Source organism: Perissodus microlepis, chromosome 2 (genome assembly GCF_051167445.1).
Source record: "Perissodus microlepis isolate ML-2025 ecotype Zambia chromosome 2, ASM5116744v1, whole genome shotgun sequence".
NCBI classification, from domain to species: domain Eukaryota; kingdom Metazoa; phylum Chordata; class Actinopteri; order Cichliformes; family Cichlidae; genus Perissodus; species Perissodus microlepis.
Window position 1 is genome coordinate 30,029,512 of NC_140462.1, and position 17,879 is coordinate 30,047,390.

Here is a 17,879-nt window from a genome sequence, read left to right on the forward strand (position 1 = left end):
CAAAAGTCTCATAGCTGAAGAAAGTGCTGTGGGTTAAAATGAGCATCGGGTAAATGCAATTAAGACTGAGCTACGGCTGTGGCAGAAAGTTATCCACGGTATCACAGCATTAATGTTTAACATTTTTCTAAAAATTAATCTTTGGTTAAACATCATCACTCAAGCAGGTATTTATGAAAAGCACTGGGACATACCTTTAAGAGGGTGAATATTTTTTGTATTTATGTTAAGAGATGGAGCTCACAATAGTTAATTGAAGTCATGTGGGTATCCATATTTCTTCCTTATTCTTCCAAACAGCACCATATGAAAGCCCAGAGGTTTTATTTAGGAAACACGCTAACCACCAGCTTTGGACTTAACAAGGCATTAGATGAATAAAAGATGATATAAAGCATCTCCCTGAGTGAGTCTCTCAATAATATTGTGCGTTTTATGCCCAAGGATGCCATGTTTGTACAGCTGGAAAGTCAAATCAGCCTGTGGAGTGTGACATTAAAAGTGCAGGAATTCTGGCTTTTATTTCCACCAGAGCGCTCTTGTATTGTTGTGCATATAAATTTCCATATAATTCTGTATATTGTTCTTTATGTCCTAACTGGAATATTTAACCTTACCCAGGTGGAGTGGTTGGGATTTTTCCACCCACAAGTCTTAATGCATGCATTTGATATCTTGTGGAAAACTTTTCATCAGACGCATTTGAATACCAGAATGAACTGTTATTAACCAATCTTTTGATTTCTATACAATAAAAATTTGGGACATAAAACATAAAGTACTGGATAAGAGAATAAGAGTAGAAAACCTCTCCTCACAATTTCCACACTATTTCTTAAGTCACGCTGCATGTGAGGATTGTACTGTACAAAATGAAAGAAAGACTAAAACAAACAAATGTTCTCAGGTGTAATTTTCTATCTGAAGTTGGAGCCTGGGAAACTGTTCTGCCAGGTTGTTCTTCAGACAGAGACTCTGGGTGGCTGACAGCAGCAAACTGAGGTAAACGTCAATTAAGACGTTACAGTAGATGACAGGCCTAAAGAAAACAGTGCTGAGATATGCCATCTGGGGCAGACTGTGTAAACTGAAGGTGTCTGAACATGACGCTTCAGATCAGGCTAAAATGTTAGCAGCTTTAGACTTGTCAGGTTAACATGAAAAGGCATGAGGAAGACTCCAGGTAGCTGGTGTGCCTGGAGGATGTGTATTTATAAATTAGTCTCTTTTTCTCGCACATCTGATAGATGTTTCTCTTTTGTCACTATTATTATTTTTATTGAAAAGGAGAATTTTGCAAATAATATGATATAATTCTAGAAGTATTTCATGAGCCCAGTATTTACGGCCCTGCTGTTGTTTCACGCAGCTTCACAGTGTATCTGTAGTTAACCTTAATACGATTACATTTGTATGCAGAAGCGTTTAAGCAGGCATGCTTCTTGTCTGCTGCGGACATGCACAAACACATCACAGAACTCCAGCAGCAACATTACTAAATGGATAAAAAGTTAAAAGTTTCAGATACTCCTGCCAGTCGCTCTTCTGACTTTCACGTTATTCATAAAACTCAGCTCTTCATATGATAAAACCTGCAGACAAACTACCCATGTCTTCATTCTTAAAGATTTTTTAAAACCAAAATTGGGCACTCACTCTGTCAGATAAATTCACAAGTCTCTGATGATGGATCACATTTTCCTCCACTACTCTGAGTTTTATGGGAGCCATTGCTGCTGATCTTTTTCCAGCATGTTTAATGTGTAGAAATTGATTTGGAGAGAAAACATCTCAGATGTGTGTTTTGTTTTCATCCTTCTTTAACACAACTTCAGAGAGCAGGAAGTGTGTGCGTCAGGAAATTTGCCCTGGTTATCTGCTTTCACACGCTCTGGCCAGCCGCCTGCCCTCAAACTGCACCAAGCTCCCACCGTGAGAGGCTGATGCACAACTTATCTACGCACTCGTACACATACGTGTAGATTCACACAGAAGATGCTTATATATTCCAAACAGACATGCAGATTACGCTGTGAGTATTCAGCTCTGTGTGCACCTACTCCTAAGAATACTGGCTTAAATAAAATATATCCACTGTTACATAAAGCCTTTGGCAGCATGTATGTGTTTTTTTCAATTTGCAATATGTAAACATGCATGGATGTTGCAGTGAATGTAAAGCAAAAATCTACAATTGATTTTGGATAAGCTTGCTAAAAAAAACCCCAAACAGACAAACAAAAAAACCCACAACTCCACTTTGAAGTTGTCATGAGTTTTTTTTTTTTTTTTTTTGCAGTTGAGCTGAGCAGCAATGCTTCTTGTTATGGGGAACTTCTTCTCAAGCCTTAGGTGAGGGTGAGAATGTGTGAGGTCACTCCATGTGACCTTTAGCTGAAGCCGCTTGGCCGTCATTGGTCGAGAGCCAAAACCCTCCTCCCCCCAGATACACAGCAGCCCCTCTCTCCTGCAAAGTGCTGAAGCTAGTTGTGTGTTGGCACCATTTATTATCTGCGTGGCCTTTATGCTACAAGTCTTCTGGAGCAGTTTTCTTGTAGCCTCCTGCTCCAGAAGAATACAGAATGACTTTTGTATATGTCGATGTGTTGCAGCAACATCACATGTGCACGTGTGAGGACAAGTTTGAATCTATGCATGGATACAAAAAAAGGTGTGCATGTGTAATTTTGCAAAAAAAATTTCTGAGGCATAAACATGTGCAGATTGCGAAAGGCCAGTTTTCTCCCTGAGGAAAACTCTCTGTACTGCCTAACTTGTGGGCAAATTTGGCTTTAGCAACAAGAATATTGCTGTCCATTTAAACCACTGCCGTGATTTACTTTGGATGTCTTGCACCATTGCAACCCTAAAAATGAAATATTGGACAGCATTTTCTATGTTTATCTTAACCCATATCCCGCATCTGACATATTTCCTGCTTCATCTTAACATATATTAAAATGTGCAACTAAAAAAATAGATTTATTGGTAAGGAGAGCAGAACGAGCTAAATGTTCCGTTTTAATAATTATATACATTAAAAAAAATATGGATGGAATCTCAGATTATTTTTTTTACTGCAAATAGCAGGAATTAGTGTCTTGATATGAACATTAATCAGACACATTTTCAGTTGAAATATTATGCCATAAACGCCCCGTAGTTCCAAAAATATTATAAAAGTTGAAAAGCAAGCCTCGTTAGGGTGTAATTAAAAAAAACATGCTGCACATTTCGACATAGCATGCAGCATTAGGCTGTTACCAAACCGTGTCATGTCTCCTGCAAACCCGTCGCTGCATGAATATTGAGAGCCTGTTAATTATTTAGATTGGCGCTGTAACGATACATGTTTGGATATTTGCACTTCTTCGCTTTTTATTTGAATTCCCAGTGGAGACGAGGTGAAAGCTGTCGACTAGCAGTGTCTCATCACGTTGGATTTTTTTTTAATCAGATGGCGGAACAAATCTCGCATCAAGATGTACCGGTGTGTTTTAGGAGTCCTAAAAACGAGGCAAGAGAAGCAAGAACTTGCTATTTTTTATTTTTATTTTTATTTTTTACAGAGAAAAGGAATTGCTTACTAGATTAAATATGAACTACACGTTAATAAAGGTCATATATGTATGTTTCTGTGTTTCCCTGGTGTCGTTAAGCGTAGTTATGTCCAGAACATTGTTTTCCGCTTTACACAGCCTTATTTTGATGCATAAATGATGCGGCACTCCCTGAATTTAGAATCTTTATTTCACTTAAATATGAGCAGATTCAGTCACGATGCAAACAAAGGTTTTTTTTAATGTAATTTTGCAGAAAATGTATAAAATAATACGTCAGAAAAAGCGCAGACACAGCAGCTTAAAGTCACATATGTTGCATTCATTAAACTTTAATAAGCTCTTACCTTGCAGAGGCTCACAGAAGAGAAGAGGGAAGCACTCCTGAGCGCCTTGTCAGCCAAATGAACAATTTCCCACTCAAGCCTCTTCTCTTCAGGTCACCCTCTGTTCACATGTTGATTGTGTGGTTGTGTATTGAGGCTGCAGACTTGTGTATTCGCCTAGGCTTATCCCCTGTCAGCTGATTATTGCTCTGCGTTACCAACTCCATCAAAAGGTGACACTTGCAGCTTTTGAGAGGAAAATTTAATTGCGGAGGGTGTGGAGTTCAAGCCGCTGGACGGCCACTTCAACTCAAAATGTAAAAATAGAAGAACACTTATCTCGTGTTTGTTCTTTGGCGCTTTTGCAAAAACACCCCAAATTTGGACCGTGATTGATTTTTCCTCATAATAGTTAACACCCTCTCATAAAAGACGACTTGAGTCATCATCCAACTTGACATTACGCTTTTTCAACCTACATTTCTTTTGTTCTTTTAACACACTGTTGAATTTTTATTGTGAAACAGTGTCATATCGGCCCATTTATATAATGATTTTTTAAATACGGCTATCAATTTTTATGGGCGACACTAGGAATAAATACAGGCTGCCCGGGCTCGGATAATTTATTTGGCTTGTTGCGTGGGGAAGTGTCGCGGTGTTTCCTCCCCGGTGTCTCCGCTCTGGTTGCAGCCATGAAGTTGCACACATCCCCCGCCTCCTCCAGGCAGCACCGGCCCACATACCTCTGTATCTCTGTGTGCTCTTGTTTGCTTAAGCTTGCGAATCACGGTTTGTTTTGCTTCGTCGCGTTTGCACAACGAAAAGCATACCTCAAAAAAGCGCAATGTTACAAAAGCAAATACTAGAAAGGCAAATATATACACGTATAAATCAGGTGGGATGCACAATTAGAAAGGATTAGTTATGGGGGCAGAAAAAAAGATGTGAGGCTGGATTTAGAATATGTAACTCTAAACACGATTTTGTTAAACATTGCTGATTGATAAATTACTAGGTGATAAATTCGAACATATCGTAAAATCCATATTAAAGAATGATGTGAATCAGATCGCGGGCTGTACTTCAAGTTTTCTAATAAGCCACTTCAGAAAACTACCGTCTCTTCTGAGATCAAAGACGGGGAGCAAAAAACAACCTCTAATGGACTGTTATCATTGTTGTGTGGTCCAATGCCTTTTTGTGGATTCCCGTGTTATTTCAAGCACCAGTGACCAGCCGAAGCTCTTGGCTGGGCAGACAGACATGTATTCAGCAGTTAATCTGACGGAGCATCTCGGAGTTATGTGTATTGGAGCGGCCCATTGTTTTCCTCTATAGATTAGCCGCACAAGTACCTCACATAATCGAAAGGCTATAGACAGACTGTCATTGCTTTACACTCCACTATCAGACAACTAGCACAAAGATTCAATAAAAATCCCCCAGCATGATGTTTTTGAACAATATATTTACTTCCATTAAATAAAACACAATAGTTTTTGAATGCTGGAAAAAAAAAACATAGTTCCGTACCAAATAGTATACACAGAGCAAAAAACCAAATAATTTGTCGCAGGAACATTTTGATTTGAACTTTTTTTTTTAATCCAGAATTGCTATTCTAAATCGATATTCACACAGACATTAATAATAAATTTATAATATGTTAGAAACACACAACTGGTGCGTTTTAGTATGTACATTCCCTTTTGTTTGCAAGCAAAACATGATTCCTTTTTAGAGATTTTTTTCCACATGCGTTGATAAATTGAACCTGGAGAGGACGTGGGGTTATAGCGCATTCGCCTCGACAAACAGGAGATGATAATTCAAATATATATACAACCTTTTCAGTCAATAGGTACCGTCCAAAAATCCACCAGAAAACCCCTTATGAGGAGTTATGAAAAATAAAACAGGCCTTTTTTTCTTTTCTTTTTTTTCTCCGTTTATTTCTTTTTTTCTTTTCCGCTGAGGCGCAGTGTGAAGCAGGCCTGAACTCATCAAAAGGGGAACAAACCTAAGAAGTCCCATTTCAGTTTGACTCCGACCTGTAGTTGAGCTTGTTTCAGTGGTTCAGTCTTCTAGTGCCCTTTTTGAAAAATGAAAAAGTACTTGTAGTAGTCTCTTGTTCCTGTGGCCGGCTGTTTGTGATTACCCTCACACTGCAAAAAATGACCACCATAGCAAGCTATCTGGGATTGTAATCACCCTCAAATCACATTTGCCCCTTCAAAAGAAAGAAAATGAATGTGATGCGATGGGATAATCCCACATGTTTCCTATTAGATTTTAGATTTTTACCGGAGCAAGTGGCAGTGTATTAAGGAAAAGGGTCGGAATACTGCAAGTAACATTCCAACTGGCAAAGATCGCCAAAAAATTAAAAAACAAAATGTTGATACACGCAAAAAAGTCTATAACAATCGCACCACCAGAGATGCCCACTGTCTTTAGAGAAAAATGTAACTGTAAGCGTCCCTACTAGCCTCTTATATCTTGCTAAGATGATTATTTTTTGCAGTGCAGGTAGGTATTAGACTGGCCTGTCCACGGCATATTGGCAAGCACTCAGATTAGTGGCCGGATTCTGCACACTGGCGTATCCAAAACTCGAGTGCTGCTTGGCTTTCAGTCTCAGGCTGGCCAGGCTGGAGTTACAAGTGTCCCTGTACACATAAGGAGGGGTCGGAGGGGCGTAGGGACACGCCGGCGTGGGCACCCCCGAGTTGAGAGACGGGTTACTGAGGTTATTCAAGTTATTGAGGCTGTTGAGACTGGAGCCCGGTACGCCGGTGACCGCCGATGGCACCATGCTGGAAGTCATAGAGGATATGGAGTTGGGCGGTGAGAACATGGTTTGCGAGGATAAGGGGTTGACATTCATGGAGTTGAAGAAGGGGAAGCTTTTTGTGGATAAAGAGGCAGATGTGAGGCCCTTGGCAGCCCAGTTGTTGTATGTGTAGCTAGGGTACATGTCATCGTAGGGCTGCATGAGTCCATTGAACTGCGGCCCGAAGCCGTTTTTGCAAAGCTCTGCTTGCTGGTTTCTTTCCCTCTTCCTCCACTTGGCTCGCCGATTCTTGAACCACACCTACAGCAAATGAAATGCAGAGGTTTAGACATAGTATATTGTTAGGCAACAGTATCGTTATCAGTATGATATATTTATATGGCTCCGTGATAATATGTGAGCTTTACAAATTGATAAAATTAATTTAATTTGTAATTGTCAAATTAAATGACTCCCGTCTCCTACTGTTTTAACACTTCATTAAAACTGTAAAAACTCCGTGTTTATCTGAGCAGAATACACACTGCGGTCTCTCTGCATTATCTTAATGCGCAGAGGATGTGTATTCCTCTGCATGCTTCCATAAACACGCTGACCTTAATCACACAAGCACAGGGCGACAATCGCAAAATACAAGCTTTGCACCTCTTTCACACGAACAGCAGAACACGACTGGTATCTGTCACCGACTAATGTCGAGCCCCTCAACTGCTAACAACATTGTAAGTGTTTAATTACACTTCATTTGGAAACGGGGATGAGTCACTTTTGGGCTCTTTTAAATAAAATTATGCATCAGATTAAAATATGCCGAGAACTGTGACTTGTGCTAAAACTGATTATTTTTTCATTGTGTACAAGGGGTTCAAATTCCATTTGGCTTAATATAAACATATAGCTTAACGCTCTAATTAAATTGAGTTTTCACCAGAAGTATATTTAAACAAGACTCCGGTTATTTGTTTTTCATTTTAAAATTATGTTGTACATTATTTAAATCAAATTCCAATCGTGCGTAAAATTTTCAGTGCGTGCGTAATTATGTTAAAGTATCGGATATTTATGGGACAACCGGAAAATTGGCGCAAATTACTTGAATTTATACACACTAGTTGCTTTTGTTTACACCCAAGGGAATACTCACCCTGACTCGGGCCTCTGTAAGGTTGGTCCACACGGCTATCTCCTCCCTTGTGCTCATGTCCGGATAGCGATTCCGCTGGAAAGTGGCCTCCAGCTCCTGCAGCTGCTGGCTGGTGAAGTGAGTCCTCTGCCGCCGCTGTCGCTTCTTTTTGGAAGGGTCATCTGAAGAGTCTTCATTTTTATTTTGTATCTTCTCCTTTTCTGTGAAGAGGGAATGAAGTACTTAAGTCATCACCCAGATTATGGCCTGCACAATGCGAGGAGAGAAAAAAAACGATCCGAGGCTCCCGTGGGAACAGTATCACTTAAAGGATTTATAAAAATAAATCTTTTGTTTACTTCATATTTTGGGTTCTGAATTTCCGTTGACTTCTAGGGTTTTAGTTAACCTTTTTACTTAACGCAATTACTGAGAATATCAGAAAAAGTCGGGCTAATTTTAATTGACAACACAAGCTGTTTTCATTTACATAACTGAAACTTTTTCACTCAGCGCCGCACACAGACAGATGATCTTTTAGTAAATGACAGCTGTAATCGCCTATTTGCATGCATGTAAAGCTCCCTTTACTTTGACTGATGAGAGCCATCTATTGTTTGAAATCAAGATGACATCTGCGGCGTCTTGCAGAGAACATCTGCACTCCGGGCGGTTCTTACCGACAGACTCCGGACTTGATGTGTCCGACACAGTGTGCACTTCTAACCGGTGTTTAGAGTCCACAGACCGCTGCAGTGGCTGCAAACTAGAGGCCATCGCCAGAGCCGTGTGGTGTGTGGAGGCAAGTTTATTCCCTGTTAGGTGATGATGGTCTATGTTTAATGGATCCCTCATAGAGTTCATCGGTAAAAGATCGCACAACCTTTAGTACAGGAAGGGTAGGCGGAAAGTCCGACTGCGGAATGTGCTCAGCTCTCCAAAAAACGCACAACCTCGCGGATCCTCTTGCGGTTGAGATAAAGCCTTCTTTGTGTTTAAATTGGAAAACGCTTTAAAATAGGCCATTGAGTTTTGCCATAGCATCGGTGAAAAACAGCGGCTACCTCGCCTGACTATCAGAGTGACAAGGACAGGTAGGTGATATTAGATCCAGAGGCATACACACACTACACCACTCACTGTTCATTTCAGCTGTTGCCTGAGCACTGTCTATCCAACTGCGCCTCTCTCCAGACCTCCACGTCACCATGTTGCGCCCGCCCATATTTTCTCTGACAGGCACATCCATGTGAATATGACGGCGTGCCCAACCAACCGGAGCTTGCAGAAACAAGATATGTCTGCCAGTGTGTTTATGCCGGAGCTGGCGCTTATTTCTCTCTTCCAAATAAAAGCATGTAAAGAGAGATGGGACGCACGGTGTACCCGCAGCGCTCCAAAACGCCGTTGCGCAGCAGCCCGAGACCAAATAAAAATGAAAATAACACAGTTTGGTCTCATTTTATGAGATGGGTCCAGTGGCCCAGTAAAACGATGTAGTTCTATTGATACCCAAGTTGAGCTTCAGGCTGGTAGGCTCTGTCAGTGCAGTTTACTCTGGGACTCCGTGTGAATAAAGCCAGCCACTGCGCGGATTGTTTTGAAACCACAAAAAGAAAAAAGAAAAAAAAAAAGCGGAGTGAATATCAAACACAAGCACCTCCTGGACCACAAAGAATCCGTGAAAGAACAAACAACAAATGTAACTAAGGACTGTGCTAGCTTGACCCCAAATTGTCTGTGAGCACTTGTCAACTGATGCTAATTGCCAGGCGCGAGCATTACCTTAAAAAAGAGCACATGTGCATATTGTGCTTTCATATGGACACGAAAATGCTTAATTTTAACTAGCATGTTTTAACTCAGTGCTAGTGCTCAAATTACATAAAGGTAACCGGCAACATACTGAATGTATGCATTTTGCGCCTTCAGTTTTATTGTGCATTTACATCACGGTCCAAAAACGTGACCAAGCTGACTTTAACTGGTTTGCTATTCCCTGAATCCCGTATTCATCCCACATCCATCCTGGAAAAGCATTTTCAGTCATACTAGTTTTCAAATGAGGCGACTCTCTTGACCTTCCCAGACTTGAGGTTCACATATTCATTAAATCAACTGACTGGAGCTTTATACCACGCAGTCTCAGTTTGTTGACGACAGATTACTTTATCTGGGTGCTTAACTGGATCTCTCCTCACTTTGTGTTTGGAGTCCATAGCCGTTGTCAGCGACCCCCCCCCCCCCTGAAGTGTTCTTTTTGGCAGAAAACCTAATAAGACTCTTAATTTGACTAATTATTTCTAATGGAGCACTTTTAAAGAGTTTGAGCTGATATGCGAGACATTTTTTAAAGATCTAATTCCTAAAAGATTGTGCCGCATTAAGGCAAAGCAAACATGTCTAATCAAACAAATGCGACTTTGATTTTCATAGGCGGGTGGAGAAACGTCAGCTGGGTAACAAACAGGTGGCTGAAGTGATGGAGCGACCATAAAGAGATAGGCAACATCCGCGCCAGTTAGTGCGATCAGGAGTGCAAGTGAAAACATACATCTAAATATAGAGACACTCTAGTCACATTTCATCATAATCATCATCAAGATCATCATCATCATCAAAATCACACTTCCACCCTCCACGTGGCCAGACTAAAGCCCATTCAGCCAGCACATTTGGGACTTGGCGCTGTTAAGAAGTTATTGGGCTAATCCCGTGAAAGCCCCTCATATATAAATACCAGTAGACCGTAGACTGCATGCAACACACACTCGCATACACTCAGACACACACTCACAAAGCCTCTAATGTAGAGCAATAAAACCTTGATCATAATTCAATTACAATCCACCAGGAGTGGCTTTATTAACATTAAATTGTAATGAATGTTTTATTTATCATTGCAATAACAAAACTTTATAAAGGGTAAAAACCAGTAAGCCAAATTTCATGTAGATCAACAACAACAACAACAACAATAATAATAATATTAATAATTATAATAATAGGTATTACCTTTATAATGACGATACCTTTTATTGTTAAAAAAATAGCAAATAAAATATTATTTAGTGCCTAATTTTCCGTTAAATAACGGACGGTCTGTTGCTCCCTTTTTCTTCCAGGCGCATTGTAATACTAAACTTGAAGTGGATTATCGGTTTCCTCTTCATTTCTACCTTCTGAATGCTTTATCTCTCTTCTGCGGATTACTGCGTGCAATAGGCCTCCACCATAGAGGGCCATTAATTAGCAATTCAGTCAATATAAGGGGAGACGACAAGGCTTTTTACATAGGATTAAGCAGACATCAGATTCCTCCATTAGGATATTCCTCCTCACGAATTGGCTTTCATTATACATGTAGTTTTCCCCGGAGTCAATCCAACAAGCACTGCATGTATTATAGCAAAACAGTTGACGCTGGTGTGTCTATATTTGCCGGCATCTCTCTCGATCACCCATTTTGATTTTACTTATCTTATTACTCTTAATCGGTGGTGGTTCACGACGAGCAGCTAAGAAGCTACAATACGCGACCGTCACACATACCCAGCAATGTCGACTAAATGAAACACAATAAGACTTATTGGTTATTCGTCAAAGACACTAACAAGACCTGATGTAATTTCCGTGTCACATGAGAGAATAATTAATAATCCCATCCTTTTGTCGTTCAGGATTGCAGCTTTAATTTAGTCTGATATCGGTTTTAAGGGATTTTGGAGACTACCATTTATATGAAAGGCTCTCAGCATATTACAGGAGAACTGACGATTAAAAAAATCTGTGAAAACTGCCTTCCTGTGTTAAATGTCATTAAAAGTAAAATTAACAATACAGTGTAATTTGTCATACATTAGCATATTTTTAAATTAACTAATTAACTTTGCTATGCGAAGCGGCCATCCTTATCAAATCCCGGATGATCAGAGTTGTCTGTGCTCTCCTTTTTCTGCTCTGGTGCCGTGCTGATCCGCATTCGACCACCAGGTGTCCCTCTAACATAGCGAACCAACTCGGCTCTCTCACAACTTCTCCATATTGAGGAGTAAAAGGGCCGAAATACAGGCATATAAAAAAGGCTACATCAATATAATGAAATAAAAGAAAACATCAAAATACCACATATGCGCACAAAGCAACTTTTAAAACACGAATAAACAGATATGAGCGAAGCCGTGAAGATAAAATGTAGGAAATCAATGATATTTCTCTGAAAAATTAATCTGGTCTTCTGATCAGAAACGGCACAAACGAAGAAGTTGGGCTCGCTGGTAAACCTGTTGCCTAACATGTAAATATCTATTTGTTAATATTGACATGTAAGTATCAATATAATCTGTGGTACTTCCAAAAAAGTGCATTAATAATTGTATATTATTGTCTTACGTTTTGAGATTTTGGGGACATTTAAGATATCTAAACGTTGACAAATATAAAAAATATTCACCTTTTTCATATTGTTACTAGGTTTGTAAAGCATTTTCTTAAGATTTGGAAAGTAACACACTCTTTTTCGTTATGTTACTAAATGATTTTCTTTTAATTTAGGTGAAGTGAAAAATTGTATCAACCTGTGTAAACTAATACACATTTTTGCAAAAGCTTTTTATTTCTATTAGAATGAGAAAATTTGAAATTGTTACTCACCTATTTGTGCGCAGGTGGTGACCAGTTTACGGCAATGGGAGTCCATTCTGATAATTCAAAGAAACAGCTTCTGTAAAAAGAAACAAAAAAGCCACAATTGGCCACAATTTGAGACTGCGAAAAAGTCCTCTGAGTCGTTTATTATCATCAAACTCTAACTGTCCAGTCAATAATTCGGGAGCCTACGTGAGGACTATGATGTGGTCAAGGGGCAATCCTTTGATTGTAACAAGAAAGAAAAAGAAAAAGAATTCCTTTTGAAAACTCTTATTTTTGAGTGAATGGCAAATGATGATAATGGGACAAACATAAAAGCAAAAATATATAAGAGCATGGTGGGATTTCAGCGGCGGTGCATGATGATGATACTATTGCAAAATGTGGATCTTGATGAGATTTTTTATTTTTTAAGTTTTTTATTTTTTTAGTTTGAACGTGCCATTTTTGAAAGAATTTTGAGTTTAACTTCCGGTGTGCACAAAACAAGGAATAGATCGCAATAATCAAGTGAATAATCTCTTAGTTTTGAAGGCATCTTTTTACTTAATTCTGATAAATTACAGTTCAAAACTCATCGTGATTTTACGTTATGTGTTTTTTTCTTATTTTTGCACGGTGTGGAAAACCCGTCATGTGTTTTGCACGAGCCGGATTCTGTGTTTTGGTGCTGCCTGGTGCAGTTGGGAGTGGAGTGATTCCGTAGTAAAATCATGGGATTAGAGTCTGATTGAGATGTCTGTCGGTGGGATATTACAAAATTCATTATCGCAGCCCTCATACTACCTCGATATGAAGTTACACAGATGGGATTTTATTAGTCCAGGCTCACAATGTTTGCTTATGATAATTCAAGTCGGGGGAAATTTGCATCCAGTCATGCTGTTAACCATTTTCCTCAGTTCTTCTCTTCACCTGCTCAACATCATCTGCGAGTTTTTTTCTTTCTCTTTTTTTCACCCTTTAATTCAAAAGATGCAGATATTGGAGGTTAAGTTTTACATGCTGTGTACCTGCACAACCGTTCTTCGCATCCCTCCTCTATATCCCTGCTGCAAAATGAAATAGTGGGGGTCACGCTGCAAGGTGTAAGGTTATTGCATGCGGCTCGGTGTTACCTAATCAGTGAAATTTAATGAGAGGTTCGTCCAATATTTCAGTCTGTCGTGCTGCTCCACAGTCTCTGAAGTTACACACATTTTTTTTTAATTTATTGTTATTAATTTTGTTTTATTGTGTGAAAAATTAACTGCAATTTCAGCTTTGAATTAACGACTTGAGCATTTTTTTTTCTTTTGTTGTCTGTCTTTTGTGCAGGACGCTTCAAATTTCGAAGAGTGCCTTTTCCTTTAAAGTTAGAGAGGAAAAGCATTTTTTTTAAAAATCGGAAGTTGCCCATTTAAGACGAACATCACCTTAGTATGATCTTTAAATTGCCTCATTCATTAAGTCAAATTTGAAAAGATATATGTGGGCAACTGTAATAATAATAATAATAATAATAATAATGCAAAATATTTCTAACGGCAATTGAACCTGACAACACGTATTTATTTAGACTTTGCAGCAGTTACCCCATAGGAGCGGTTTTAAAATAGTATGAGTATTATGATTACTTATATTAATCTTGTTCATCCATTCATTCTCACTTCATGGACTCTCTCTTCTTTCACCATCAACAGTTGATATGAATCAGTGACTCACATGGCATCAGGCCCAGTGCAGACAGCAAACTGGCATTGCCTCTCACTGGCTTTACTTCTGAAATTAACACAGTAGGCTAGAGCATGAGACTGCAGCCTTTACCGGGAGATGAATCGACTAACCTCCACCATATGGTCCTGTATTAATTAAAGGCGTGAGACCGTGAACGTCGCCTCTTTTACCCCCGTTTCTTCTTTCTCTCAGTTTCGAAAACAGACTCGGAGGAGGGTGAATGACATCTAAACTCTTTTTGGACACTTTCTGTTAAAATTGTTATTTGCAGCTTGATTATTTCATAGTTTCCACACTGTTTGTCAGCTTTTTTACTCACAGTTTATCCATTATCTTTGAAAATGCATTTTCAGCTCTGGTCTGAAGCTAAAAATCAAAATAAAACGTATAATTCTGAAATCAGCTTTAATGGCTTATGTGATATATTTTATTACAGCCCTCACTGGCTGAACATTGATTTATCTCGTTCTTCTTCTTTTTTTTTATTTCCCCACACTCCATCACTTCTAACGATACATCATTACCATCCACTGACCTGTAAGGCAAACCCTGCCCTCACGTCACTTCATGCTCCTTTATATTGCAAACATGGCTTTTAAATTTACATCGGAAAGGCACAGAGCGCACAAAGCGCGAGGTGGAACAAATTCCTTCACTCGCCTTAACTCACATCTCACTTTTTTAAGCGTCTCCACTCTTCTACTGTACTTACCAGTTGTAGACACCGGTGGGGACGTTGCTTTTCCCGGCCGTCGGCGTTTTATTCTACAGAGATGAGATAAATTCCACCGTCCAAAAGCACTGAGACACCAGTAGTTCTGTCTACAGCGAAAAACCGAGCAACTTCAAGATCCAGTAGCACTGAAGTTTACGTTTCTGTCCGGGGAAAACCAGAGCGTAGCTTGTGCTCTCCCACTATGTATCCAAAAAGAGACGCACAGACTACCTTTAGGATTGTTTCATTTATGCGCATAAATAACCATCTATTTACAGTGAGGAGAAACTGCGAAGGAGGCGCTTTCATTCGAGTCTCCTCTTGGTTCGTCCTCTTCTGTCTTCCTCAACTTTTTCCCCCTTGAAAGACGCTCCAAGAGTGGCGCAATTTTTCCTGCTTTTGAGCTTAGAGAGGGACCCCGTGTGCGTATGCGTGTCTGTGTGTGTTTACGCGCGCGCTTTTAAAGGGGTGTGTTTGTGTACGCTCATGTGCCTGTGTAGTCTAGCAGAGGGCAACTCGGAGCGTCTCAGCTTTCAACAATAATCAAACACACACACAAAAATTCAGTGTCATCTTTAAAAAGAGCGTGTTAAAAAAATAAAACACAGAGATTCCTGATAGGCCATCCCGACAGGCATGCGAAACACAGAGCAGTTCAATTTGCTTAAACCCAACCTATTTACAACCAGCCACTTAACCGCTTATTATATAAACTCTGCCCGTGCAAAAATAAACAACAAGCATGGCTGCAGATTCCTTATTTAACCAGCTCACTGGCCTTTATTTTAAATAAAATGCTTTTTAAGGCATTTAGTGATTTTTTTAAATTTATTTTTATAATCCAATCAGCAAAATGAGTCCATTTTACACAAGCTGGTTGTTGTGTCATCGCACACAGCGGTGGATTTATAATTTAACTAATTTACACAACGCAATATTTTGAATATTTGGAACTGCAAAGTATTTAAATTGATGCATTAGGCTCCTTCGGGGCCAGATAGCGCTATCGTGTTGCGGATTTATGTGCAGATGAAGTGAACAGCTGGCTCGGATGCAAATGTTCTTTATAGATCCGTTTCGTTAGATACAGGCTGATTTTCCATTCGCATCTTAAGTGAGGCAAGCCGACCGGACGTAGGCCTGCATTCCCCGCGCCTAATCCTTGTTTTACATTTTTAGTCATACTCCCATTAAACAAGTAATTAATGCACCCATCCACATGGGAATTTCTAGGCAAATGGGGACACTGAAGCAAGTGGGCATCATCTACACGCCACCCTCGATCAAAATTTGTTGAGTAAAGGATGGCTTGATTTCTGGGATCCAAACACATTTCTGATAAATACCTTATATAGATAGATGTAATGGAAAAATAATAAGAACCACCATAATGTAATTTTTATAGCTTATTTGGTCTTCTTATGTAAGAGTAAAGACATCAAATTAAGCTGGGCTTTAGTCAAGAGAAATCCCTCTTAGTCTTCCACAAAGGCCCGAGAAAACCATATTTTATTAATTTTCCTCTCGCCAAACACACATGCACACTGAGTACAATGGGTCAAATGCAAACCAATATGGGGAAAAAAATAAATAAAATAAGCATATTTGCCAAAACAGCTCGCCCTTTCAAATTTTGACCTCTGTGCTTTAATATTAGTTGTTGTATTATGGGACAGTCATGCACAAACACTCCAACACACATGCACCATCGCATAAAATGTGAGTAAAAGGACCCAGAAGCCAGAAGAGAAAACATCAGCCCTGCATGTGCACATCTTCAAATCACGCCCCGCCTGCACGGAGAGATAAAGAGGGTGAGTAGCGTCTGGAGAGGCATGATGGTTCGGTTATATTCTCCTCTTACCTTCTTATACAAAGAGAAAAAAAATCAGTCAAGAGCCTCCTCTTTCTCACGCAGAAAGGTGCAGAGGAATGCCTGAAGTTCAGAGAAGGCTGGCGGGTATGAAATCTTTCGCCTCGGGGGCAAACCGACGGCTTCTTTTCATTTCAAGCGCTTATCGATTCGCCGTTGTCATCTTTGGCGACGCAGAAGGACACTTGAAAGAATTTCTGATGGGGCTGTGATGTGAGAAACAGGGTGACCTGCTCCGCTGATGCTCTCTCCTGATTCTTAACGAGCACATCAGCGCGCCAGTGTCAGTGTAGTTGGACATTTCAACTTTTCCTCCTCCTGCATACTGGAGAGGATTTTAAAACACTCTTTCCGGCTTTTATGTATATCAGCACGCATCCCAGCCTCCACTTTAAAGAGTTGATAGACTTCCCGGCCTGTCAGCCACAACAACCACACACAGTCTGAAACCAGAGCCGTACTAGTTTGACTCAGTTTAAGTTTTGTTTTGAAGGAGTTATGTTTTTCTTCTTTTACTCAAACTTTCACAAGGACTTAGTGCAGCCCCAGAGTGTTTGCTATTGCTGACTTCACTGTGTGCGTGACACCAGACAGGAAACGCAATATATTTCACATTTGAACCAATATTTAGATGTCTAAGGCCTGACAGCAACACCACCATTTAAAGTCGCTATATGCAGATTTTGTAAATATGCGCAAGCCTTATAACCAAATATACCACAGCCCCACATTTCTCCACAAATAAAATCTTTTTCACATTCAAGTGAACCCTCTGCTTTACCAAACTGCACTGTGACACAATAGTTGTGCTGTGAAATTAGGTACACCTTAATTTCCACAGGATGCAAACACTAATTATCTTGGTACAAAAGATACCTTTTTCCACAAACGAGCCTTTTGTATCCTGTCCATTGCATGAGGAATAAACGAAATTAGTGTCAAATGATAAAAAACATGTCTCTGACTTCTGCTGCTTTTATACCGTTGTTAAAAAGCTAAAATAATCCTCTTTCCCATAACATTCAGTGATGTATATGACTGTCATCATGGCATTGGGAAGCTTGAGTAATGCAAATGTGAGGTGGTTTCATCATGCAAAGGTTTTCTTAGCCTGAGAAA

The 17,879-nt window shown here is 39.7% G+C and overlaps 1 protein-coding gene across 3 annotated transcripts; it reads right to left on the reverse strand.

Moving 5' to 3' along the window:
• Positions 1-5,337: 5,337 nt before the first annotated feature.
• On the reverse strand, positions 5,338-16,958 carry pitx2 (paired-like homeodomain 2). Of its 3 annotated transcripts, none has more exons than XM_084955031.1 (4): positions 16,752-16,958; positions 12,460-12,529; positions 7,828-8,027; positions 5,338-6,983 (listed from the first exon to the last, which is right to left on the reverse strand). In XM_084955031.1, the coding sequence occupies exons 2-4, from the start codon at positions 12,503-12,505 to the stop codon at positions 6,426-6,428; spliced, it is 804 nt and encodes a 267-aa protein (XP_084811157.1). In that variant the 5' UTR covers positions 12,506-12,529; positions 16,752-16,958; the 3' UTR covers positions 5,338-6,425. The 3 variants fall into 3 exon arrangements, with proteins under 3 accessions (XP_084811157.1, XP_084811150.1, XP_084811140.1); XM_084955024.1 differs by lacking the exon at positions 16,752-16,958 and adding an exon at positions 14,885-15,440; XM_084955014.1 differs by lacking the exons at positions 12,460-12,529; positions 16,752-16,958 and adding an exon at positions 8,487-9,062.
• Between the last annotated feature and the right edge of the window lie 921 nt (positions 16,959-17,879).

What these genes read in the sequence shown, in the direction of transcription:
- pitx2 (XM_084955014.1), bottom strand. Translation starts at nt 8,670, where the DNA reads ATGAACTCTATGAGGGATCCATTAAACATAGACCATCATCACCTAACA. An exon ending in ATCAAGTCCGGAGTCTGTCG is followed by an intron (nt 8,028 to 8,486) that starts GTAAGAACCGCC and finishes CCCTCTTCACAG; the next exon opens with AAAAGGAGAAGATACAAAAT. An exon ending in TTACAGAGGCCCGAGTCAGG is followed by an intron (nt 6,984 to 7,827) that starts GTGAGTATTCCC and finishes CATTTGCTGTAG; the next exon opens with GTGTGGTTCAAGAATCGGCG.